The 27,899-nt window shown below is 38.0% G+C and overlaps 1 protein-coding gene across 2 annotated transcripts in view; it reads right to left on the reverse strand.

Moving 5' to 3' along the window:
- HMGA2 (high mobility group AT-hook 2) overlaps window positions 1-27,899 on the reverse strand; it is a 146,723-nt gene that overhangs the window by 113,853 nt on the left and 4,971 nt on the right. For both annotated transcript variants that reach the window (XM_081588839.1, XM_081588838.1), the window contains exon 3: window positions 18,633-18,683. In XM_081588839.1, coding sequence (XP_081444965.1) covers window positions 18,633-18,683 — 51 coding nt within the window. The remainder of the gene's footprint in view (window positions 1-18,632; window positions 18,684-27,899) is intronic.

The raw sequence follows: 27,899 nt of genomic DNA on the forward strand, positions 1-27,899 counted from the left end.
CCTGGTGGGCTATAGTCCATGGGGTCACAAAGAGTTGGACATGACTGAGCACACACGCGTGCACACACACACACACCTTATTGTGGCATTCTCAAATGTATATGTTCCTAAAGGTCTCACGATAATGGGATTCTACTATAGTTCATTCTAGGGACTGGGCCAGATAGCCAAAGCGCAATTAACAGGACATTTCCCCCAGTGAATATCTGTCCTCACGGACATCTAAAATCTGTGTGAAGCAAGGTTCTGGGGGTGGGTGGGGGGAAGCATTTATCCACAACCTCAGGTCTCTGGAGACAGGTTTCAGTATATCCCACTAGGGCAAACAGGTACTCACATCAGCCTGTTGTTTGTGGCCTGGGGAAAAGCAGGTGTGTTACACTCCTAGGCCAACTCTCTGCTTCCTGGCCTCTGAAATTGGCAGAACTCTTAATACAGTACAAAAGCGTAAGTTACTCCAGGCAAGTAGTTAGCTGTGTGCCAAGCCCACCTATGATTCTGTCTGGGCCAGCCAGCCCTTTCTAATGAGGGAATGTGAAAGAGTAACTACACAGCCACAGACAGGAGCCACGGGCCAGATTTCCACTCTCCACCTCCCTACAGTCACACAGAGTTCCTGTGTGTTTAGAAGAGAAGACACATCTTCATGTCTGTCATCACCGGATGTGCTGAAAACTCTCAAGCAACTGACAGTCTTCAGAAAGAATACCTCTGGTGGTGGATACAGGAATCTACACAGGTAGTAAAACTGTACAGAGCTGAAAAAACACACATACACACACAAATGTGTTCACACAGAACTGGAGAAATCTGAATATGATGGGGGTGGGGGAATGTATATTGTACTATAGTTTCACAAAATGCCACCACTGAGGGGGAAATGCGATAACCTGAGAAAGGAATTTTTCTGTATAATTTCTTGTAACTGCATGTGAATCTGAAATTAAAGTTAAACTAAAAAGAAAAATAAAAATATATTTTCTAAAATTTAAGGTCAAGGAGGAAAAAAGAAAAGGGGTCTAATTTTTCTACCCAGAGAAAGAGCAAGAAAGAAATTTTTTATTTTAAAAATATATATAAAGGTGTAAAGCTGTCAAAAGCTTCCTTTCTAGTTTGATATTTCCCCTATTTAGAAATTTGGAAGCAATGTGGGGGGCCTTCCTTCTGACCTTTTTTTTGGGGGGAGCAGAGTGAGGTCAGAAAAATGCAGAACACCAAGTGTCTCAAAACATGTACCCCTATCAGCTATTTTTCATTCTGAATGCTTTCAAATGTCACAATATTATACATAGTTTATCAATTTTGCATTAAGCTAACACTCATTAATCCCATAAGAGGTCTTTTTATGATTCATGAGAAGCCGCGCTGTAAACCAGTGCAGCCGCCTTCTTAGACTTACATTCCCTCAAACTGCCTCGGCGTTCTCCATGGATTTTAACTGGGGAGTCAAATGCTATGGTGGTGTTCTCAAATTTGGATATTCCTATTTGAGATCCAGGGAGAGACAGGAAAAGTAGCTAAATTTATTGAGCGCTCACGATGTGCCAAGCACTGTGTATTGAGCTGCCGAGACCAGGAAGGGTGGGACCCGTGTGTGGTGAGGGTACAGGCTCATGCCCCAGACATGACATCACACCAGCACTCTGCCTACTCAGAATCACTGACTTTGGAGGCCAGAAACGATTACATGATTCAATGGCTAAGGTCACAGACAGCCATGGCAGAAAGGACTCCAGGAAGGCAGCATGTACAAATCCGAAAAGGACAGTTGGATCACTGTGGCTAGTTTTCTTAGACTCTCGAGTCATTTAAGTAATCAACAGGGATATTTAACCAAATTCCATTCTCTACTACTCAAACTTAAGCACATTCAGTTCCATAATTAAACCTGACACCAAACTGAATTGAGGTAACAAAACAAAAAGATGAACCCAAATATGGGGAAAAGCTTTTGATTCTACAAACTCTTAACTGTATATTCAATAGATTTAAAAAAATGAAACCAACAAAACATGTAAATATTTACTTAAATGTGGCTACGTCCTCTACTGCCCAGGTTCCCTCCAACCTCCAAGATCACTGAGATTCTGAGCAGTCCCAGAAGTCCTAAAGTTCTCTTCTTACTCAGATGTGTTTGACCACACCATTCTTCTGTTCGGAACTTCGCAGTGGCTATCTTAAGTCTCAGAATCCTCTCCATCACTGTCCATTGCTGCAGAGATCTCTGCTGCTCATTTCCCCCCTCCTGGGTCATGTCATCTCTTTATTACACCTGGCCCTGTCTTTATGCACCTAATTCTGCTTGTTGATTCAGCCTCTCTGTACACAAACTCAAGCCCTGTAATGTTGGAACTGTTTTAATATGTGTCTGTCGTACATCTTTGTCAGTTGTCAGTTTTAGCCTTCCAACCATAAGAGCTGATGAAAGTGAAAACAGAAAAAGAGTAAATGCCCTGTAATTGCTATGCAGGATAAGGGTGAGGCTGAGTTCAGAGACCTGTGTTTTAAAAGTTACATAAATAACAAGACCAATTTCTTTCACCCTATTGTAAAGTATTAAATTTTACTTGCTGATTACACTTACTGCTATCATTTTATGATTGTGTGGTGCTTGGTGACTTATAAATGACTTCTTTTATCCTCACTCCAATCCAGTGAGGAAGGCACAGATGATAGAATTATCATCCCCATCTTACATATGAGCAAACAGACTCAAGGATGTTAAGTGACTTGTCCAAGGTCATACAGCTAGAAATTCATTAAGCTGGAAAAGAAGTCAGAGAGGCTGTTCATTGCAAATCTAGTGTTCCACTACCATACCATCTGAAGTCTTGTTTAGAACCATGGTTGTGTGTGTGCATGCTTAGTCATGTCTGCCCCATGTCTGTCTCTTTATGACCCCATGGTCTACAGCCTGCCAGGCTCCTCTGACCATGGAATTTTTCAGGCAAGAAATACTGGAGGGGGTTGCCATTACCTCCTCCAGAGCATCTTCCCAACCAGGGATCAAAGCCCCCACTCCTGTGTCTCTTGCTTTGGCAGGCAGATTCTTTACCACCAAGCCACCTGGGAAACACAGAACCATGATCAGTGGGTTGGAAAAAGGAACACTGTCAGAAAGAGCTGGGGATGTTATTACACAAAAAGAAAAAGCTGACAATAAAATTTCACAGATTTTAACAATAACAATACAAGATACCACATTTTGAGGCTTTACCAGGAATGGGACATGTTAGCTAAAACTGCAAGGGAAGAATGATCAGCCTCACTTTACAAAAGAAGAAATTCAGGATCAGAGAGGTAACAACGGCCTAAGGTTAGTAAGAGATAAGGCCCAGACTCAAACCCAAATCTGTTAGGACCCAACATGTGCACACTTTCTACTACTCCAAGTAGGAAGGTTTATTTTGAAAAAGGACATACCAGATGTTCTCTATCACCATTAGGAACAAGACAAGAGGAAATGAACTGAAAACCGTATAAGGAGAAATTTAGGTTGAACGTCTTAAGACCTTCCTGTCACAGGCGGAGTAATTATACTTGCACGCCATTACCAAGGGTACTCAAGCAATCTCCTTTCTAGATGGTTTTTTCACATACGTAAGTTCTCCCAAAGAGACCTTCATGATTGTAAGGAAATCAGTCTAAACATTTTCTCAAAAAATTCATGAGAGGATAAAACCACAAAATAGGACACCTAAATTTTCATGCAGATTCAAAAAGCCGTGCTTGCCTTATGGATATAAAATGTCAGCTTCTCACATGGGGGTCTAAAATCTTATCATAACATATTACTTAAAACAATAGCAAATAATAGTACTGAATACACACCATATTTTAATAATCTCAGGCAGAAAATTCTCTATTCATTAAAAAAAAAAAAATTGTCAGTCACAAGGGAATTCTTCATACAGTGACCATGTATGGCCAAGTTCTCTCACACTATACAATCTATATATTAATAGGATGTATGCAATTAATAGGAAACCATGTGTTGCCAATGAGTATGATATGAATGAGTTCCCTGTGAATACTAAGGAATCCTTGAGAGGTTTTGAAAATGCAAGTAAGGTAATAGAGAAATTTTGTTCCTATAATTTCTAAAAAGGGTCCCAATTGATCTCCACTGAGATTAGGGATTTAACAGCAAAGCAGACTGGTTATGCATTAGACAAAGTTGCTGTTTTTCTGCTTATAATATTATAGAGTTCAAACAATTCTGTGTAGCTCATCAGCTGCCTAAATACCATGCAAACAACACACAAAATCCTAAGCCTGGCTGATTCATTGGTCAATTTTAATGCCTACAAAAGAAGTAGATTACCACTGGAGGAAGAGCATAACCAAATAAAAATACAGGCTTAATAAACCATTGTTTTGGTTTGATAGCCTGGAAATGAGCACTCTAAATGACAAATCCAAATGGAAAGTCAGTAAACTCTATACCACTTCTCTGAAAAGAATTATAGGGAAGTGAATTAGGGTTGGGAATGAGTTCATTTTCATCCAATCCATATGGGAAATACATGGTCCAAAGATAAGAAAGGAGATGGAAGGATGTAAAAATCAAACATAACCTACTCCTAGAAGAGAAATGGAAAATTGAGTAAGAACGCAGGAGAATGAAATGTTGTGGGATTTCATAAGTGGTATGAAAAGTTCAGTGGTATGAAAAGCACTACTCACCGAATGCCAGTCTCTCAAGAGAATGGGGGGTCCACAGAGATGGTCATTTGTACTTGCAGTTCCACCCCAGATCTATCAACTGAGAGTGAGCCAAGTCTGCAAATGCTTCATCAAAATACATTAGGGAATTTGTGTGTGTGTGCTCAGCCATGTCTGATTCTTTGCAACCCTGTGGACTGTAGCCCGCCAGGCTCCTCTTTCCATGGGATTTCCTAGGCAAGATAGTAGAGTGGGTTATCATTTCCTACTCCAGGGGATCTTCCTGACCCAGGGATCAAACCTGAGTTTCTTCTGCCTGCATTGGCAGGTGGCTTCTTTACCACTATACCACCTGGGAAGTCCATTAGGGAATTTAAAGACCATTAAAGTTGGGCTATCTGAGAGGACAATGGCAGGAAAGAAAGTATATTTTCTTACTGACATTCTGTAATGAAGAAATTAGATTCTGGGATCAACTTCACTGGGGGATATACGTCTTCTCTGATATCAGAATCATTTGAAACAGGGAATGATAAAAGACTGCAAAACAAATGGTATTTGATATAGAATAGTATCAGCTATAATCTTTACAATTCCCTGCCCCTCCATACCGCCCTGGGTGTTGGTGCTTCCTGCAATAGGGTGCTCCCTCAAGACTGAAAATATTTGGATTGTCTAGAAACTTGGCCGACCTGCACTTCCTTTATTGGTAATGTTAATGCTTAAACTTCTAAGTTATGTGACATTGCTACCTATGTTATTCCGACTGTGAAGTCTTTATCCCTACAGTGATGTAAACCTAGGGTGTTAGATTTCCCCCCAATGAATCCCTAGCTATAAACCCCACTGCTTTATGTGTCACTTTAAGTGCTTCAAAATAGCCTTAAAAGAAGTCAAAGAAACAAATAGTTATTAACTGATTCGCCTCATCTTTATTTGCAGGTTAGTACTAAAAATCAGGAGAGAAGGAAATGGGAGACAGACAATGAAAATGAGTTCATGTAGAAAAAAAATCAGAAACTATCTTTGAAAATTATCTTGTGACGCTTTGCCAATAAAGCTCTTTTCTGTTTTTCTGATGATCCAAAGCTGTGACAAAAAATTCTTTTAAGGTACAGTGCCAGAGTCTATTTTGGAAAGCAGAATGCTATTTCCAGGGGTGAGCAAATGGAAACATTAATATAGAGCAAGGCGTTCAAAGTCTGCATTGGGCCTGGCTGATAGTGGCTCACAGCGTACTTCTTAAGTGGAAAGGCATAGGCTGGAATTCAAAATCATTATAAACACTGCTTTGATGCCTACAGGTTGTACTTTTAACCCTTGTGTGGGCTCTCCAAAAATACAAATCCTCTGATTAGAGAAGGAACTCAATTCAAATCCACATTTATTACTGGAAACAAAAACTGAAAGGCAATGCTTTATGCACACTAATTAAATACTATCATTCTGTTCACCAGACATTTATTAACTCTTGCTATGGACCTGAAACTAAGTAACATCTATGTTTATGATCCATTGAGTGCTTGTCTCTTGATGAATAAAAATTTTTGAAGGCTTCTCATTTAATTCTTACAAAACAATCCTAAGGGATGAGAACTATTATTAACCTCTGTTTTGCACACAGGGAGACTGGGCTGGTGACAATGAGCAACTTGCCTTGATAAGCTGATAAAGGGAACCAGGCAGTCTGAGCTCTTAATCACTTTGCTGAATTCCTTCCTATGTCCTAGGTGCTGAGGGTAAAAAGATAACTACAATGTGCTCTCTACCCTCCCAGAGCTAATTTTTAAACACAAATGGTAGCACGATTCTGAAACATTAAAATAGATGATCAAGTTGTTTTACCACCTAGCGATCTTTAAATTATTTGATAAATATAAATTAAATTCTTTTTGCAAGAACAAAGAGAGAAAACAAGATGAATATATGCTAGAATGGTGGCTCAAGAGGATTACTCTGGTCTTTCTGTTTCCCTTTATCCTTTTCTTTTTGGAGCCTGTATCTGACTATTTAATACCTATCTTTTTTATTGTTGTTGTTTAGTTGCTAAGTTGTGTCCGACTTTTTTGCGACCCCATGGACTGAAGCCTGCCAGGCTGCTCTGTCCATGGGATTTCCCAGGCAAGAATGCTGGAGTGGGTTATCATTTCCTTTTCCAGGGAATCTTCCCGACCCACAGACTGAACCCAAGTGTCCTTGCAATAGCACGCGAATTCTTTAGCACTGAGCCACCAGGGAAGCCCATCTATTGTTTTAAGCCTAACTTAACTAAATATAGGCTTCTCAGCTATTAACTTCTCAGCTAATGCCGCTCCAGTATTCTTTCCTGGAAAATCCCATGGACAGAGGAGCCTGGCGACTATAGTCCAAGGGTTCACAAAGAGTCAGACACGACTGAGTACACATGTAACTAAATATAATTGAACTATTTTAATAAATCATATATCTGATATTAGCCTGGATATTTGCTGTGGTGATAATGAGAGAATATAACTCTAAGCCCACCAGTACAACTAATTCACAAATTATATACATATGGTTAAGTTCAAAGCAACATAATCACTTCTATGGAAGGTCTCTTTGATTCTAAAGAGCTCAAAATATTTGAAATCTGGGCTTTAATTTACCACATGACATCTGAAGCACAGAGTAGTGATCTAACGAGCTGGCATCAGGTTTCCTATTTGGTTGTGAGCACCCCAAAGGCAGCCTCCACCTATTTTGTTGATCTCTACATTCCTAGGACCTAGCACAACCCTTGATCCATAATATTGCCAGAAGACTTTGTTAGACAAACGGAAAGTCATAAAATCAAAAGGTCTCAGAACTGAAGCCCTAGGGTTTAAATGGTCTAGCCAAGAAAGACACAAGCTAACAAACAAGTGAACCAAAGTGCTTAAGTTTCTTCTCTATCCACACTGTCTGTCTTACATGCTGAGCTTTCTGCACAATATTATGTTCAAAGAGACACTCGAAGTGCATTTTTTGGCTTAATACAGTGAAACCACAGCACAATGTGATGACATGGCTTCCCTTGGTCATAGAGATAGGGTGAGCTCTATGATCTTTTAACATCCCAACAGGGTGCCTTCTGCTTCATAAGGCAATCTCTATTTGTCAGAATTTAAACAACTGTCATTCCCCAACCTGCCTCTAATCCAACAGTGCACTTCCCAGGTGGTGCTAGTGGTGAAGAACCTGCCTGCCAATGTAAGAGATACAAGAGATGCAGGTTCGATTCCTGAGTTGGGAAGATCCCCTGGAGAAGGAAATGGCAATCCACTCCAGTATTCTTGCCTGAAAAACCCCATGGAGAGAGGAGCCTGGCAGGATACAGTTCATAAGGTCGCAAAATGCAAGAGTAGACAGTCCAATTCCTCTGTATTTGAACAGGGACAAAGCCTTGCTAAACCAAACCTGATCTGCAGCCACTGATCAATACTAAGGAAAAACAAAAAAGAGACTTCACTTCCAACAGCATTCTGAAAAAGATATTTTACTTCTAAAATTATAAGAATGAAAATTTATTATAAAGTTTTATAAATGTATTATAAGAATGAATAATGAATAAAAAAAAATTTCAAAGTTATGGCTGCACTGAATTTACCTCTGTGGACAGGGTTTGGGGGTGGCTTGGATGTATCAAATTGACAGGTAATCTGAAAACCATATGTCTGTCATTACTCCCAGCCTCCTTCCCACCAAGCCTTTTACCAGAGTTGAACTCTGTTCCCAGGCCTTCCCCTCATCTGGTGGAGGCGCTAATGAGCAGTGAAATGGCCAAAGGGCAGGCAGCAGAGGGGAGCAGGAAAAACATCACAAAAAAGGAACAGGAGGCTGAACCTTCTACAAAATCAACAATCAGTCCCTGGATAATAGTGTTGGAGGTAGCAATAAAGGTTTTTATATTTTGCAACTCAAAATGCTTGACAGTCATTAATTATGGATAGACCATTCCTATCAGGTACTTAGATGGGAGAAAAAGTGTTGAGTACATTTAGCAACCTGCCCAAAGGTACATAGCTCATCAAAACCGTCTTTACCTATGTTCAGAAAAGAAACAGTAGATTTGATTAAATCCCACTAGATTGAAATTTTGCCAAAAATAGTGAAATATTTGTGTCAAATATGGAAGAGTTTAGAATCAAGAACTCCTTGGTTAAAAAAACCCTTAAAAACAGATTCCACTCTTTAAAAGAGAACAAAAACGTTCTCTTGACATATGGAGTAATATTTTTACCTATCTTACCTTGTTGAAAAAATATATATGGCATATTAGTGTCATTTATACACGACAGGAGGGTTTCCAGTGTTTTAGAAATATTTACTGCCATTCATAAAAACTCAGATTTGGGGAAACATAAGTAAATATGGTATGGTAGTATGGATAAAGTCTTTAATACATTTAATACATTTACTGTCATATAAAATGGTCACTGAATTTCATAGCACCTGCCATTTAATTAGAGTGAAACTGAGATTACTACCTTGGCCACGATTTTACTGATCTGATTATTTGGGTAGAGAAATGAGACATTTATTCTAACTGCCTCCTGTCTATAATCTGCCACTCAGCCACAACTGGATAACATATTCTTCCTGGATCATAGTTTAATAAAACCACATGGCCACTGTGGTAGAATCATTTGAGCAGTAGACCCGAAGGTCAATGTCTGAATAATCCTGAATGGTCAGCATCTGGTAGAAGCCGGTCATGCCAAACTGAACTGGATGACCAAGTAGAGCTGGTTATCAATCTCTTTGTTAAAAATATCATTAACTGAAAAATTAAGAATAGGACTTCAATACTGAAACAAGCAAAAAAGAGACTGGATCAGAATACTAATGATCAAATCCAATTCTTCCATTCTGAGCATGATTTATTTATTAGTGTTTTCATTATTTAATCTTGTAATTTAAAATAAGCATTTTAGGGAATTTTGCAATAAGTTGTTTAAAAAGAAAGTTAACTTAAATCACTTTCCCCCACAGAGTGCTGTTATGGTTTGCCAAAAAAAAAAGAAAATTCCATTTTTATTACAAAAGATTTCAAAGAAAGTAGTTTCAGAAAATATAGTTTACCAATACTGAACACATTATAAGCATCAGAAAATCTGTATTATAATTACTGAGCATATGTCAAAAATTCATGTGTTTTAGAGGAAGCATCTCTAGGTTTTTAAAGCATGTTGTTTTCACATGTTCAAATGAAAAATGGTTTTATCTTCGTGTACTCCATTAATAGATGGTTTTTGATGTTCTATCAAAGTCATTTCTTTCCCTCAGTAAAATGTTACAATTATCTGCAATATGCATTATTGGATATTTCTTTCTAACCATAGAAGAAATATTTTCAGTTTAAACAAGCATGTATTAAATTACAAGTGGCTAAAAGTTAAAAAAAAGTAACAAACATCTGGAGGGAAAAAATAATGGAAATGAAAACCCAATGTTTTCAACAGTAGAATTCCAGGTTCTTCAATACATCAATGCTTGGAATCTTTAGAAGAAATTCAAAGAGTTTCAATCAGTCTAGTTGTAATAGGTTTTATTCTGATTTAGTTCCTCCCACTTGATTTTAAAATCATAATTTAAGTTTCTAGATTTCTACAAACTCAGAAAAACAAAAAGTTCTTGCTGCCTATCTAGAATGCTTGACTAACAAATGAAATTACATCACTTTCTCGTGATCACAAGTTCTTTTATAAAAGAAAGACAACTGTCTCTCAAAAGAGATGGAATGGAAATGCATACTTTTAAATCAACATACTGCACACACCCCATTACCAAAAGAAGAGAATCAGCAATCTGAGCAAACAGCTGGCGTTTGTTAGTAACTTTTTAGTGACCAACTGAAGTTAAGCTTCAGCATCTGGTACTTGGGTCAATTTCTAGGTCAATTTCAGTATCTCCAGAATGATTTTTTTTCCCTTTACAAACCATTAATTCATATTGGGGAGTATTTCCCTCCCGTTGTTAATTTCCTTTCTCATAAAGATACTCTGAAAACAAAACACCTAAAAACATCCCTGGTTCCCACTGATTTATTCTCTATTATTTGGTCCTCACTTCTTTTCCTCCAGAAGCACTAGCTGCTTCACAAAACAACATCTGGATGGAGCATTTCATACACAAGGTTAACATCTTTATTACTGCCATGTATTCTTGAGTCTTAGCTTCACTCTCCAAAACTTTTGCCAAATATTTTCCATCACTAAATCAGTTGTGTGATGGGCTCCTTTCTAAGGCCAAAATGGAGAAATACAAATAAATATGAAATGCCTAGTTTCAACTGGCAAAAGGATTGACCAACAGATATCTAAATAGGTTCTAAGAAGCCAGAACAGCTCTGCATGTTCAAATTTATGAACAACATATGAGATCAAACCTCTAGATCAGCAGGCTTATAAGCTGCAATTTAAATTATTTTCCTTAGCTATAAATAGATGTAAAATGTAACTTAGTATTATTTATAAGCTATTCTTAAACTTGATGATATTCAGCAGATATATTAAAGACCTAATGATACCACCAAGGGTACTTGGTGAGTTTGATACATAATTGTCACCTCACTCCATGTGTAATTATAGGCAGCTATAAGTAATTAGGGTTTAGGCTGTCTGTAATATCTACATGAAAGTGTAGAGTGGAATTAATAACAATGTCAAACATTTATTGAGTACTTACTATATGCCAGAACTTCTATTAAGCCCTTTGCATCAATACCCTATTTAATCCTCACACAACTCTACAAGAAATGTACCACTCTTGCGATCTTTTTAAAGAGGAGGAAACTGGACCTTTAAAACTGAAAAGAAAACTACCACATGACCCAGCAATCCCACTCCTGGGTATTTATCAAAAAAATAAAAAATAAATGAAAACACTAATTCAAAAAGATACATGTAACCCAATGTTCACGGCAGCATTATTTACAATAGTCAAGATATGGAAGCAACCTAAGTGCCCATCAACAGACAAATGGATTAAGAAGATGTGATATATATAAAATGATGGAATATTACTCAGCCATAAAAAAGAAAGAAAATTTTGCAGGTTATTGCATTAAGTGGAATAGGGAAAGAGACAAAAGACAAACACTGTATGATATCACTTACATGTGTAATCTAAAAAATAAAACTAGTGAATACAACAAAAAAGAAATAAGACTAATACACATAGAGAATAGGGGTTCCTAGTGGGGAGAGGGTATGGGGGAGGGGCAAGAGAAGGGTAGGAGATTAAGAGGTACAAAATACTATGAATAAAACAACCTACAAAGATAGACAGTACAACATAGGGAATACAGCCAATATTTTATGATAACTATAAGTGAAACATAACCTTTAAAAATTGTGAATCAGCATGTTATATACTTGAAACAATTAAAATAATTACCTAAAATTAAATACTCTTTTAAATTAGAAGATTAGTTAATTAAATATTTAAAATAATCTTTAAAGTGTTTTTTAAAAGGTCATGTAATTTGCTCAAAATTCCAGTGAGTCAAGTGATGGACCAGAATTTGAACCCAAGCCACCTGAATCCCAGAGAAGGAAATGGCAACCCACTCCAGTACTCTTGCCTAGAGAATCCTGTGGACAGAGGAGCCTGGTGGGCTGCTGTCCATGGGGTTGCATAGAGTCGGACACGACTGAAGTGACTTAGCATGCATGCATGCGTTGGAGAAGGCAATGGCAACCCACTCCAGTATTCTTGCCTGGAGAATCCCAGGGATGGAGGAGCCTGGTGGGCTGCCGTCTATGGGGGTCGCACAGAGTCGGACATGACTGAAGCGACTTAGCAGCAGCAGCAGCAGCACCTGAATCCAAATCCTGAGCTCCTGACTCAAGAGAGCAGTAGAAAAGTCAGGTCCCACTTTTCTCTCTTTCCTTTACCTCTCACTTCCTCCATACCCTAAAGATGTGAAAATCCAAAGCAGCTCATCAGAATAATGGATCTGAAATCTGATTCAAACTCAGAAAAAAAAGAAGGCAAAGGGGAATAAGGTAAACAGAATAAGTGAGCTTAAACAAAGTCTAGCTAGTTGTCACTGGATTAGTCAACATTCCATCCCCTGAAGAGGCAAGACTGGCACAAATTCCGCTTCTACAGCTACATACTTTGGTTAATCAAGTCTGGAGTAACCTACCAAGTACTGATTCCAATCACATTGGATGAGAGGGTTACACTGTAGATACCTTCTTCCAGGCCTGTTACAGGACACTATAAAATGTACAAGACTTCTTTTTAAAAGCTAAAGAACTTTCAAAACAAAACAAATGAGAAGAATAAAAGTGGAGCAATTTGGCTTTTAGGTCCTGTACCTAGTAAATCCTGTCAGTTCAAAAACATAGCTCTAATACAGGGAAATCAGTGAATGACACTGTTGGAAAAAATTGAGCTTACTATAAAGTACAAGGCTTATTTCCTATGGAAAATGCAATAATTTATTTCTTTAGTACAAGCTCTCCAGTGAAGAATGCCCTTGAACTGAATGCCTTGCTGTGACCGGCCGTGCACACTCTACCCAACAGAATATATATGAGCAAAGAGGAAACACGCTGTCGAGAAAAAAAAATACACAATTTCCTTCTATTTCCTTTTCTAAGTAGAACAACTCTTCTTTGGGGAACAAATCAGGGTCTTGTAACAATTCACTACACAATATTTTCCATTCTCACAGCCAGTAAAAATCAGAAACCAGGAAGGGTCAATGAGGATGACCCAGTTATTCCCAGAAAGGCAAGGGCTTTTGTGGTGGGCGCTTCACATGGGCTCCTTATCCAGCCTGAATATCAGGTGCCTGGAATCCAGATCTCCCTCAAATAAGCAAGAATCCATTGAGAAAATAAAAACATATAGGTCCTTTAATTATTACATATTTTATTCCAGCTTGGCCGAAACACTGGCTGTGTGAGAATGAGTAGTGGGAAATAAAGGGAGGTGGGTATAAACTGTGGGGACTTCAAAGAGCTAGCGAAGGTTGTAATCAGTTCACTGGCCAGCTGTGGATCCAGAAGGAGTTTCCATGATGATCAGTGATGTGAGTATACCCTATGCAGGTTAACTGGAAAACACAGGAGAGCCGAAGGTAGAAAAGGTGAAAGGTAGGAAGGCTTTTCACTTTCCTGCATTGGAGAAGGAAATGGCAACCCACTCCAGTGTTCTTGCCTGGAGAACCCCAGGGACGGGGGAGCCTGGTGGGCTGCCGTCTATGGGGTCGCGCAGAGTCGGACACGACTGAAGCGACTTAGCAGCAGCAGCAGGAAGGCCAGTTAAGAGGCAAGATATGGAACTTAAGAGTCCATCGACAGATGAGTGCCTGAAGGAGATGTGGCAGACACAGACAATGGAATATTATTCAGCCAGAGAGAGAAAGAAGTCCTGCTATCTGTATGGATGGACCTTGAAGACATTATGCTAAGTGAAGAAAGTCTGATATTGTTTGTGTGGAATCCAAAAATGCTAAATTTATAAAAGGCAGTAGAATAGTGGTTGCCAGAGGCTGGGAGAAGGTACAGGGGTAATGAGGAAATATTGGTCAAAGGGTGCAAACATCCAGTAATAAGTTCTGGAGATCCAGTGTTGTGATTGGAGTTCATAGTACAGTAATATGGGCTTCCCTGGTGGCTCAATGAGAAAGAACTCACCTGCTAATGCAGGAGATGCTGGTTTGATCCCTGGGTTGGGAAGATACCCTGGAGAAGGAAATGGCAACCCACTCCAGTATTCTTGCCTGGAGAATCCCCATGGACAGAGGATAAGACTGAGCAACTAAACAACAACAACAACAATGACAATCTAGTATTATATACTTGAAAGTTGCTAACAGAAAAGATCTTAGATAGTCTCACCACAAAAAAAGAAATGGTAATTATGTAAGATGATGGAGGTGTTAACTAATGCCACTGGGGTAATTAGTTTGCAAAAGATAAGTCAAATTAACATGTTGTATTCCTTAAACTTACGAAAGGTCAAATGTCAATTGTTGTTGCTGTTCAGTTGCTTAGTCCTGTCTGACTCTTTGCGACCCCATAAACTACAGCGAGCCAGGCTTGCTTCCCTGTCCTGTACTATCTCCTGGAGTCTGCTCAAACTCTGGTCCATTGAGTCAGTGATGCCATCCAAACATCTCATAATCCTCTGTGGTCCCCTTTTCCTCCTGCCTTCAATCTCTCCCAGCATTAGGGTCTTTTCTAATGAGTTACCTCTTCGCATCAGGTGGCCAAAGTATTGGAGCTTCAGCTTCAGCACCAGTCCTTTCAATAAATATTCAGGGTTGATTTCATTTAGGATTGACTGGTTTGATCTTCTTGCTGTCCAAGGGATTCTCAAGTGTCTTTTCCAGCATCATAGTTTGAAAGCATCAATTATATCTAAATAAAGCTGGGTTGGGGCTTTATTTAGATAGAAGCTGTGTGCTGGCTAAACCTCGTTGTATTTGCTTACAATGCATTTCATTTCATTCTAGCAACATTAATCTCATTATTTCAAACCACTTATCTATTTCCTATTTTGTTGCCTATAAGAAAGTTTACACAGGTTTTCCTTATTGATGAGTTCAATCAGATATATTCCATTGATGCCCTTTTAGTTCCGATGCTTAGAAAATGGCAAACCTATATTCTCCATGCTATAGCCAAGGCATCTTTTTGAAACTCAATCTGGTCATTTCACCTCCATGAGCAAAATCATTCAAGCAAATAAATAAAATGTATATGATTTTTTAAACTCTTCCTTAATTTAGTGAGCAAAGTTTCCATCCACCTGTCCAGTCTCATCTCCCACCTGCACCCTTTGATCCCTCTGACCCAGTCACACTGGTTTTTCACCCCTATTCAATGTATTCCGTCCAGCCACAGGGCGTTTGCAAGTACTACTTCCTCTGTCTAAGGTATATTTCAGCTGGTTAGTCACTACATATCCCCAAGACCACAGCCAAGGATCACCTCAGAAAAGTGACTCCTGGTCTCCCTGACAGCGATCACATCATGACTGCACCCCCTGAGAGCACCCTTATTGCTCCTTCCCAGCACTGAGCACAGATGGCAAAGTTACAATTGTTTGCATAACTCTTCAACTAATCACAGCTTCCTCCATCAGGGACAGAGTCTGTTGTTGTTACCATTGCATCCCCTGGAAGAAAGTCAATGAATATTTGTTGAATGGAAGAAAAAATAAAAAATAAAATGGCAGATCTATATTTGATATGTATGCCAACACCAGCTTACTCAATAGTGTGCTCACTAGTATAATGGAATAGCACTTTTTGACATCTAAGTCAAAAAAGGCTTGGGACTTCCTGGGTGGTCCAGTGGTTAAGACTTTGCCTTCCAATGCAGGGGGTGTGGGTTTGATCCCTAGATGGGGAGCTAAGATCCCACATGCCTTGTGGCCAAAAAACCAAAACTTAAAACAGAAGCAATATTGTTACAAATTCAGTAAGACTCTAAAAATGGTCCACATCAAAAAAAAAAAAAATCTTAAAAGGAAAAAAAGGCCTTGCTTGCAGCTTTCTCCTCACTGGGGAGAACATGCTCTCTGGAAGGCCAGAGTGCATGTTAGAAGATTGACTACCTACCCTGAGACCACCAAGGCGGAAAGGCTATGTGTGTGGATGCTCCAGAGGACACTCTCAGATGCATCCAGACCTTAAGCCAATTCTGCAAAAGCACCAGCCCTGTGAGTGAAGATACTTCCAGATTCTACCCAAACCATGAAAGGTACCCCCTACACACACATCTGGATTCTCTTGAGTTCTCCCAGCTGAAGCCCCAGACATCCTGAATCAGAAACAAGTCTTTCTGTTTCTGTTGTGCCCTATCCATATTCCTGACACAAAGAATCCATGAGGTTTTTTTTTTCTTTCTACATTATTAAGTTTTGGGGTGGTTGATGAAACAGTAATAGGTAACTGGAACCATATGTCTAACAAGAGAGGTAATAAACCCACTGGTTATGGAGCCCACACCTGGAATATGATACTAAGTTTTGGGTGACATATTACACAAGACAAAGAAAACAAGCATACTCAGAAGAGAATAAGAAGAATGTTTCTTTATAGGGAAGAGCTAAAAGGCTTGGATATATTCAAACTAGAAAAGAGAACAAAGAGTATATATGTTAATTGCCTTCAACTATCTGAAGAGCTATCACAAGTAAAAGTAACAACAATTACTCTGTATATTCCCAGGAGAGAGGCCTAGGAACAGTGAATGGAAGTTACAGGGAGTCAGTTGGAAGTATTTTCTAATGTCCAGAGCTTTCCAGGAAAGAAGAGGCAGCCTTAAGAGGACAGGAGTTTCCTAACATGAAAAGTAATTGAGCTGAGTCTAGATGATCACCACCTGGTGGGTTGGTTTGCAGAGAATTCATTTCTGGACCAGAGGGTTTTGAATGAAATGCTCCTACTTTAAGTTTATCCTGCAACACTGAGATGTTTTTAATCTAAAGATCATCCCCATTTCCTTGTGCTAAGAAATCTAATCCTAATACATGTTGAGCAGAGGGGAAAAAATACAAGAAGATGAATAAACTGAACGAAAGGCAATACCAAAGTATAAATAGAAAGGGATGCAGAATTCTTGATGGGAGAGGAACGGCAAACGAACAGGAAAACGCAATCCAGCAGGGCAGCAAAGTAACTTTGGGAAAAAATGAAGCAGGAAGATGGAACCACAGAAAAGAGAAAGGGAAGGCTAAAGGTCCCATCATAAAGGATCCTGGGTAGGGAAGATGCCTTCATCTTTCTTGAGAAATGGTTTTATTCGTTTTGAGACTTGTCTCCTCTGTCACTGGGAAAGACAGACCAGAAGAGCAAGGTAATGTAGCAGTATAAACAACAAGCTTCAAGCGGTAAAATTAGCAAAGCCACCCCATGTGGCTTAGCTAGTAAAGAATCTGCCGGCTAATGCAGGAAGCACGATTTCAATCCCTGGGTCAGGAAGAGAGTTGTCATTTAGATGACATCACTCCAAACGAGGGCTTCCCTGGTGGCTCAACAGTAAAGAACAGGCCTGTAATGCAGGAGACCTGGGTTCGATCTAAAATCCCATGAACAGAGGAGCCTGGTGAGTTACAGTCCATGGAGTTGCAAAGAGTTGAGCACAACTTAGCGACTGAGTATGCACTTTCAGCCATCAGTGAATTTCTGACCTCAAAAAGATACAGGATCTGTGTGCCTGTGCAGTCAAGTAAGCTTGAATGGAAGCCACTGTCAGTAGGTAAAAATGACCACTAAGGGAAGCAAGAAAAACTGGAGATTAAAACCTGGTTTCCTAACAAAGTCAATGTGAAAAGGAAAACACAAACCACCTAGAAAATGAGATATGTCCAAAGCCAAGTCATCCAGGAAATAGTAACAATAAGAAATGAAAAGAAAGAGGTAAAAAGTTATCTCATACACACATTTCATCTGAATTTTATCACCATTTGTAATCAACTTCCAACATTTCATAATACCTTTTAACCTTAGGTACTCAACCCAGGGAACAAGTCATCTCATTGTTACGCATTTGAAGGAAGAGTGGAGACTCTTTTCATGTTGATAAGAGGTAGAAAAAGGAGACACTCCCAGGAAAGAAAAGTGTTTTGAGTAAACTCCTGGAGCCTGAGGCTAAGGAATGGTGGTAATTTGTTGCTTGCCTTAACCCTTTCAAAGATTCATCAAACCAGAATTCAGAAATTAATGTAATTGATAAAATGAAATTTACTGTTCAATGCAGGGAGCTCAAATCTGGTGCTCTGTGATAACCTAGAGGGGTGGGATGGGGTGGGAGGTGGGAGGGAGCTTCAGGAGGGAGGGAACATATATATAGATAAGGTTGATTCATGTTATGGTAGGAATCAACACAATATTATAAAGCAATTATCCTCCAATTGAAAATAAATAAACAACAACAACAAAAAGAACCCAGAAATTTTTCATTACAAAAAAAGAACACAAATTTTATCTTATTACTCACCCATTTCCTAGGTCTGCCTCTTGGCCGTTTTTCTCCAGTGGCTTCTGCTTTCTGCAAAATGAAAAAGGAAGTCACATCGTTTCCTACCTGACATTTCTTGTAAGTGCTGCACCCATTCCATGTAAGAATGTTCTGGTTTGCAGATGAGGTATTGACATTGATTTAACAATCTCAGTCTTCTTGAAGGCTCATCTCCGTTTTTCATTCCATGATGCAAAGAGAGATCTAGGCAACCCTCACCCTAAGAGACTCTCCTGGAATGATCTCTGAAATGCATGAAAATGCTTTTAAAAAGCCATTTTGCAGTAGTTCCCCGGTCATCTAGTGGTTGGGGTTCCAGGCTTTCACTGCCTGGGTCTGGGTTCAATCCCTGCTTAAGACAGTACAAGAGATCAAGAGAACAAGAGAACAAGGATTGAACAAGGTAGAGATCCCATAAGCTGCACGGTGCAGCCAAAAAAAAAAAGCCATTTTATCCTTATTTCTGTCTGTAATAAAAAAAGGAATCCCCACATATCCATAATTATGTAAAGTAAGATTTAAAAAAAATGTTTCTTAAATGATTTTCTTTCCATAGCAAAGCTAAAATTATGAAAATTAGCACTATATATTACTGTACAATTTACAAAGTACTTCTACATTACAAAGTACATTGTTAATCAAAAGCAAATCTAAATGTGAGTGAAAATATATAGGCTTCTAAATCAAAGAAACAAATATTAGCACACCTCTACATAGTTCATTTCCTATTCTTTGCCTCAAACAATCACCTGTCTATCACTTCACCCAAAGCATAAAAAGCAAAATAAGCTAGCAGAAATCATCAATGTTTATCTCTGAGATAGAAACTAGGGATGCTAAAAATAATAATTAATAAGATGTGTATATTATTAACAATTTCATACTCAACACAGACGTGACATGAATATATTTCTAACCACCTTGAGAGTTTGTTTCATTGCTTTGCTTCACAGAAGATTTTTCTGGTATCACATCTATTTCTTCCCTTTTGAGTAAGATTTTAATACCATAAAGTAATTTCTCTGTTTATCACCCCTACTGTAATCCTGAAGTTCACCAACACACACCCATCATATACTCCTTCTATAAAAATACATTTATATTTTCATTTCCAGAGTAAAAAAAAACTTAGTACATACTCTTCTGTGTATGAGAATCTTCTCAAGGCTCTATAAACACAAAAATACAGGTCACCTGAGCCAGGATAACTTGTTTTACATTTTACTTCTGTTACCTGCGTTAGCAGACAGTAAGTATTTAGTACAATGATACTACAATTTCCTATTGTATAGTATCTGTCTACACTGTCAGATTGACTCTTTCTCTCTTCAATCTGCCTGGTAAAAACAAATGGAGGTAGATGATAGATACAAAGATACACAGGTACATAGGCAAAGTAAGACTTTTACATCACAAGAATTTTCACCAAATCTTCTTGACCTGGCATTAATCTAACAGGTTCCGTGAATTAACCGACACTTCATATGATTATAATGTTAGTGCATATTTATCAAGTATTCAAAGTACCCTAGGCACTAGGCCAAGTCATTCGCATGTGTTACTTTAATCTTTACAACAGCTGTATAGGCAGCTATTGTTATTTCTTATTTTGCAATGAGCAATTAAGTCTTCAATAGACAAGGTGAATAACCCAGTACACACACAGAGCAGACTTGAACCCAGTTCTGCTGGACTCTGAAGTCCAGACTCTTACTCTCCTAACAATGCTACCTTCCTTTAGTATTTATATATTTGCTACTGTAAAAAGACATCTTAGTTAACTGAAATTGTCACTGATTCAGCTCCAGCTAAGCCTCAGATTTGGGCACTCTGAATCATAGTAGTAGGGGTTACTACTTTGAATGGTTCCACAAAGGAATCATTTCTTGTCAGGGACTGGTAGCCTTGTCTTACCTTCAGTCAGAAGGGCATGCGTTAAGTGAAAACTAGAAGCGTCCAGCAAACCACACCTTCTTTCTGAGTGTTGTCTCCGAGAGAGGGAGGAACACAGACTCCGCTCTGGAAAGCTAAGGCTCAAATCTCTGCTCTGCCATGTTGGCTTTATGACTTTGGGCAGGTCCCTGAAAACCTTAATTTGGGTTCAGGTGTGAAATGGAGATAATGCCTCCAGTGAGAAGTGACTTTGCCGCCATAAAGGAGGTGCTCAATAAACGTTCTTTCACTCCTAATGCGATGGAACTCTTAAAGGGCAAGCTTCCCTTCAAGTTAGTCCAATCTCATAGAAGGTTCAGTCAATGCAAATATTCCATTACATCCATCTGTCACCTTAAGAATGAGGCTTTTAAGAAACCCTCTGGTTGGTACATTGTGAGTTATAGGAGTACAAAATTCCCTAATACAGAAGCAGTGTCTGATTTAATCTTTAGGGGCGACTGTAAGATTGCACAGTTTACTCAGTAGTAAATTATACAAACATGGAAGATAGAAATCCTTTTTAATGGGCCTGCGGATGGTAGGTGGGGTTGAGAGCAGGAGTCTGCTGAGATCTTAAAGGCTAATGGCGCTTCTATGCTAGGCTTTTCTATACGGTGGTTATGCTCCCAGATCCATGATGTGATCTGGGTGTATCTAAAATCTGTTGAAGAGGGTTGTTTTCTAAAAGGGTTTCACTACATTTCAGAGTTAGAGAAAGCAAATCTCTCATAGAGTGAGAAAGCCCAGCAAAGGAGACTTTACACCAAGCTTCCCATTTACAAAAAGTCTCTTCAAAAATAAAATTTGCACCATTAACTGAAGGGCAAAGTATTCTGATTATCACTTGGACTTGTTAAAAGTGAACTTGCTCCTTGGTCTTGGGGCCAGTATTACGTGTAAGCTGAAACCCTCTTCTGAGACGACATCTAGAAGAAGCACATTAGCTGTGCTGTGGCGGCGATCTGGGAGGTTTTCATTGTTCCTTAAAACCCACATTATTTAATCATTCTGATCAAACTTCACAAAGCCTGTAAAACCAGTTAGGATTTTCATTTGTAAACCAGCATAGATCCAGGAATTTTACATATTGGAAAACACTGGCTCTAACTTTTTTTTTTCCTGTGTTTAATGCTCTTCAGGATATTATTTTTCAATAGAAAACAAACAAAACATTTCGGAGGCCTGTTTTGTTTTTAATACATCAACATATGCAATACTGTGGAAGTGTATATTTTGGTTTTCCTTTGCCAGACTGGAATTTGGTTCCACGCTACAAACCCATGTATAATTCAGACAATAACTTACTCTAAATACTTAACTGCTTATCTCAGAGTGGGTGAGAGGGTGGGAATTCTGCATTTGTAAGAACTGAATTTCAGACTATTATCAGCACCATTACACTAATATTTGCAACTGTCATATTTTAGAAACGTTATTCCCTCCTGACTTGTCTTCATTCATATTTTTGCTTTTTCAAAAAAGTTCAGAACTGTAGATTCATGAGGGTTGGGAAGAACGTTAAGTAGCAAATGTAATTATTTCTGCCCCTAAGAAGTTCTGGTACTCCAGGTTCTTCAATGTATTAGCACTAAAAAATTAATTAAGAAAGGAAACTCATCTAGCAAATAGAACTCTTGAACTTGTAAAGAGTGCTTAGCATTAGTGTCTGGTGCATAAGATGTGCTCACTACATATTTATTGCATGAAGGAAGGATGGAAAGTAACTCTGGTATTTATATCACCTGTGTGTCTTGTTTCCCTCTTGCCATCAGAATTCTACCACTTGGTAGGGCTTTAGAAGACATTTCATCCACCCCCTTCATTTAACAGATAAAAAAAAAACTTCTGGATGTGCCATGATCTTCAAAGGCACAGCCTTCTGGTTTACTTGGGGGCCAGAAATTTGTGAGGATGGGTTGCAGTGGGCCCATACTTCCAATCCCTTTATAAGCTTGTACAGAACTGCCCAGCAAAGGTTTCTCAAAACCTAACTTCCAACCTATGTTTCTGGTTACTGGAGAAAACATAATCTACCTTGTAGCAAATATTTTACAAGATATTTAACAGCACATAATATGGAATGATCATAAGTTTTAGAATTAGATTTGAACTCAAATCCAGATGCTCCCATTTACGATAGCTGAACATTATTAGACATGTCAGTTTACATCTCTGAATCAGTTTTCTCGTTTGTGAAATGAAGACCACAATGCCTACATCAGAAGATTAACAGAGCTAAGGTATATGTAAGGTAAGGCCGATAAAAGTTAAAGCACTAGGTAGAAAAGTGTTAGTTGCTCAGTCGTGTCCAACTCTGCGATCCTGTGGACTGTAGCCGCCAGGCTCCTCTATCCATGGGATTCTCCAGGCAAGAATACTCGAGTGGGTAAACCAATGTAATTTCTTAATTCCCTCCATATTTTAAAATGTTACTCTTAAAAAGAATACCTCCCTGGGACTTCCCTGGGGGTCCAGTTTTAAGACTCCATGCTCCAACTGCAGGGGGCACAGGTTTGACTTTTGGTGAGGAACTAAGATCAAGATCTCACACACCCAAATGAAAGGCCAAAAAGTAGAAAAACAACAAAAAACCACCCTCCCAATTCTGTAAGTTTCCAAAGTAATGAGTGATTTTCCGAGCATTGTCTTACTCATGTAGGGCAGCTATTACTAACCCCCTAACTGGGCGATTAAGCAATCTATCCATGTGTTTAAGTGGTGGAATTGAGACCCCATCTGATTTCAAGGCAATAAAAGGTCTGTTCTTTTGGGAGACAGTCCCATATAAAGTAGCCTTGGGGAAATGTAGGGCTTTCCTGGTGGCTCAGATGGTAAAGAATCTGTCTGCAATGCAGGAGGACCCAGATTCGATCCCCAGGGGAAATCAAATAAAACAAAAATGAAAACAAACTTCCAGAGTGGGAATCAAATGAGTAGTTAAGACTAAAATATTTCTGAGTTTCCTATAAAGACATAGGCAAAAACTGAGACTGGGAACCAAGCGCATTATCTACTTCTGACTTCTGGGTCAGATTTAGATAGCTATTAATCTTTTTGTTATTCTAAATGTTCACAGCATACTGTGATAATGCATGGAAGTCAGAATGCCCCTACTCCAAATCAGTCAGCGAGTCTATACACAAACACACAAAAGATCTAGAGAAACTATCAGCTTAGTGGTACCCTGCTTTGTTTTCATGTATTTTTACATATATATGTATATATGACTAAGACCGACAGACTTAAGAGCAAATGGAACCACCTAAAAAAGTATAGAAAGTCACATTTATTTCTTTTAGTAGTTCTTTCTTTTTTTTTTTTTTTGTTTTTATTTCTTTTAGTAGTTCTTTCAAAAATACAGTGTAAATCAATGTGCTGTGGTAATCAAAATCCACTGGACTAACTGTCACACTAAATGATAAGTAATTCTCACTCAACCTTTATGCTAATCTAGTTCGATGAGTTTCCAAACTGTACGTGCAACCATTTTTAGTCTTAAAAAAAATTATAATCTTTCCATCAGTACATATTTTCGAAGAGGAAATAAAAGTGAATTCTATCATCCATTGTAGTTCATGCTCATTTTCCCCAAGGAAGTCCTTGTTGTCAACTCCCATGTCATTATTTACACATGCCTGTCTTCACTTATACAAATACAAAATTAAAGCCAAGGCCAAAATGACAGGAAAAGCTATTTTCAAAGTTTAGGATTCTCCTCTTTAAATGGTTCTTTCTTCCTCTTTTGTAATCAGAGAAATCAATAGCAACGATATGAGAGTTCACAGGGGTGACCTTCCAAGCAAACTGTTCCTTACGTTATCCTGGAGAAAAAAAATGGCTGTGACTGCTCCTTGCTGAATCAATTAGAAGACGCCATTCAGCAATGTTCAGTAGATTTAAGCAATATAGAATAATAAAGCAGCAGCCTAAAATGGAATCTGTTCTCCATTTACCTTTTTCTCCTGGTTGGCAGAACAAAAACTCAGAGCTGAACATTTCAGAATTAAGGATAGTAAAATTCATTGTTCCACCCTTGTGCCAAGCTATATGGCTCCCAAGTGAGTTCTGGAAACTGCAGAAAGTCAGGTAACAAGATAAGATAGGTCTCAATGATTTAACTAACATAAAATGCTCTTCAGCACCCATCTAGTCTTTAAAAAGAACTGAAAAGGAAACAGAATACCAATCTGGAGTGTTCTCTTGAGCAAAATGATCTGTTGAGACCTTGAGATAAAAATGAGCCAGAGTTGGAGGTCAGTCAAAGTAATGAGAGGCTTTCGATGAACAAGTTCAGAATGATAACTGCCAAAGAAAGAGATTTCTGGGTCCCCTAAAGTAAAGTGACTTCAGAAAACAACTCAAATGCATTTGAATTGTCCATATTTGGATCATAATCTACGATGATTCAAAGGCATTGTGAAAGAGAATTTACTGATACATTAAGGCTCCGTCGTCCTCTCTGGCAAAGTGAAGTGAAAAAAAGGAGTCAACTGTTTTACCTAAACAGTCTAAAATACTAAGATATTGGAGACAACAACTGGGCTTTACGTAATTCCACCTGACTGGACTCATCTATATCCTTGAGCCCTGAGTCGCAGTGGAAATTGCTTGCCTATAAAAACACAGAGGAATTCAAATTAAATCATATTAGTAACATGGAAGCTATAGGCTGGAATTCTATGACAACTTCCAATACCGTCTTTCCCTGACTTAACCTATAATGATGCTTTTGGTTCCTGTCTTCAGTTGGACCTACTATATCCTGCAAAAAAATCATTCCCTCACTCAGCATCTATGCTTGAACATTTGTCTGAAATGATGAGGAAACCCCATTCTTTCCTCCTAAAATATCTGTGCATAGTGTTATTAATCATTTGTGAAAAATCAACCACTTTTCGAGGAAGGAACATGATTAGAAAAGGAACAATTTTTTTATTTCTTTACAGTATCCAATTCATATCAGGTTTTCTTTGTATAGGCAAATGGAAAATATAAACCAAGTGTTTGTCTGAATACATTATTTGAAGTACCCTTAACCTAGACTCTATTTTCATTTTGTGCTTTTTCTCTTCACTACACCTAAAGTCAAAGGAGGTTCAGGAATGTCTATGATATGAAGGAAGGCTATCTCACACCTGAGATCTATTTTATGTGCAGTTCTTTCAATTAAGTTTAATTCAATCTCAGAAATTTTTTTTTTTTCCTGTAAGTACCTGAAAGACAATTGGCTTGAGACTTACAGATGACTTTGACTTCTAAGAAACCCCTCCAGTGTTCTTTTATGATTAAAAAGCCACAACAAAAACCCTAAACTAAAGGATATTATATCTTTCTACTTTCCAAACATGAGAAATATGAAAATGCAAAGTATTTTCATCTAGCACAAACAGGAGAGGAAAACAAAATAAAACAAAAAGGAAATTAAGAGGCAACTGGTGACAGGTATATCTCAAACTAACACATAAATAAAAGGGTCAAGACACACACACATGCATACTCACACGAATAAATTATTTATTCAGGAAAACATTAACTTCTGATCTTTTATTAAGATAACAATATGACTCTGGTTCAGGGATGAATTTTGAGCACTCAGACTGGTGCTCTTGGGAATAACTAGAATTTCTACATAAATCCATGAGAACTTGTCATGATGGACTAGAAGCAAAGTCAAGAATAGTTACATTCTCTTCCAAAAGTTCGAAGCATAACAAATTGTGTTTTCATAAATGTTTGTTTTTTGTATTACACAAATCAATTTTATATTGAATATGGCCTGAAATTAAAGTGATAGCTAATTTAGTAGTCCTCCACTTGGTCTTGCAACTTTCCGCATGCATTGTCAAGTTTCACATTGCTAATTTTCCAACAAGCAGTTTTGTTTTCAAATGCCCCAAGGCCAGTTACTGAGTCCAAACACAAACTTTGTAAGTAAAGAAATTTCGAGCAGCAAGAAAATTTAAACATACAGCATCATCAGGATCCCAGTGTACATTGCATCTTCTCTAATTTTAGAGCTCTGTTCTCTTATATACTTACCAGTCTTTGTTATATATTTTCCATTATGATGAGCCTTGGTTTGCAGAATTCCCAATATATTAATGACAGAAGACTTCTCACCCCTACCCTGGTCAGTCTAGCAGGGTATGTTTATCTTACATGATATGAACAATGTAACTTTTTCCAAAAAAATTTGCTTTTCAAAGTCCTAACAAAAATACATTTTGTTAGAATGCAATATATGTTTGACAAAAAATGTTTGATAATCATATTTATATAAGGTAAAAGCAAACTCAATAAATACTGATCTGAAACCGAAAATACCTTAAGTTTACTCATGCCATGAATAATTCATCAATGTCATTCATTATTTTATGAAGTATTATCTTTTCCAAATGAAGCGTAATTTATAAAACTGAAGAACTATAACAGTCATGTTCTGAGCAAAAATATTTATCCAGTTTTATTAGAAAGGGAACTTTTATAACAGAAGCGTGTGAAATAATTTTGTCTGGAAGAATGAAAGATTTCAGAGAAACCTTTCCTTGGGAAAAAGAAAGCCTACTTCTGGTTTGGAAGTTGTAATGTTATGTGCATACACATGAAGAATTATCAGAAAGATGAGTAGCCTAAGGGTCATTTATAAACACCTATCACCAAAGTAACTAAAAATAAGTTACACCTTACTTGGGAAGAGACCAACTTTCTGTTATTTTGCTTTAGGTGGTAAATTAGGCACAAGTCTCAGTTTTCCTTTTGTCAATATAAGATTTTGTTAGTCAGTGGCAAACTTTTCAAAATGAAGAAAAGGTGATAGAAGCATATTTTTACTCATTCAGAAAATGTAATACAGTAAAATCTGAGAGGTAATTTTCCCTTTTTTGTATTAAATTTTAAATAATTTATTTATGATGAGATTTTCAGATTTTTTTTCCTGGCAAATGTTATAATGATGCATTTTTCAGGGCAATTACATCATAGTTTAAATGTCTGTCAGCTAGCTACCAAGATATTCCTTTGCCATTCCATTAGAGTCAAACTAAGATAAAATTAACTTCCGCAACAACAACAACAAAACTTCTTTGGTAAATTAGCCCTTTTTATTTAATTTAATAAAGCAGGTAAAAAAACCCAAAGTATTCATGTTAGTAATACAAGATTACATACTGTCATTTTTAAATGACAATTTAAACTACTTCAAAGTGTATTGATTAAATATCATTAAATCTTCACTCTGAGAAGCAATTATATTTAAGTATATTAGAAATCTGCTCTTTCAACTCTGTTCAAGACTTAAAACAGACAAGAACT

Source organism: Giraffa tippelskirchi, chromosome 4 (assembly GCF_054371585.1).
Source record: "Giraffa tippelskirchi isolate mGirTip1 chromosome 4, T2T-mGirTip1v1.2.pri, whole genome shotgun sequence".
Classification (NCBI taxonomy): domain Eukaryota; kingdom Metazoa; phylum Chordata; class Mammalia; order Artiodactyla; family Giraffidae; genus Giraffa; species Giraffa tippelskirchi.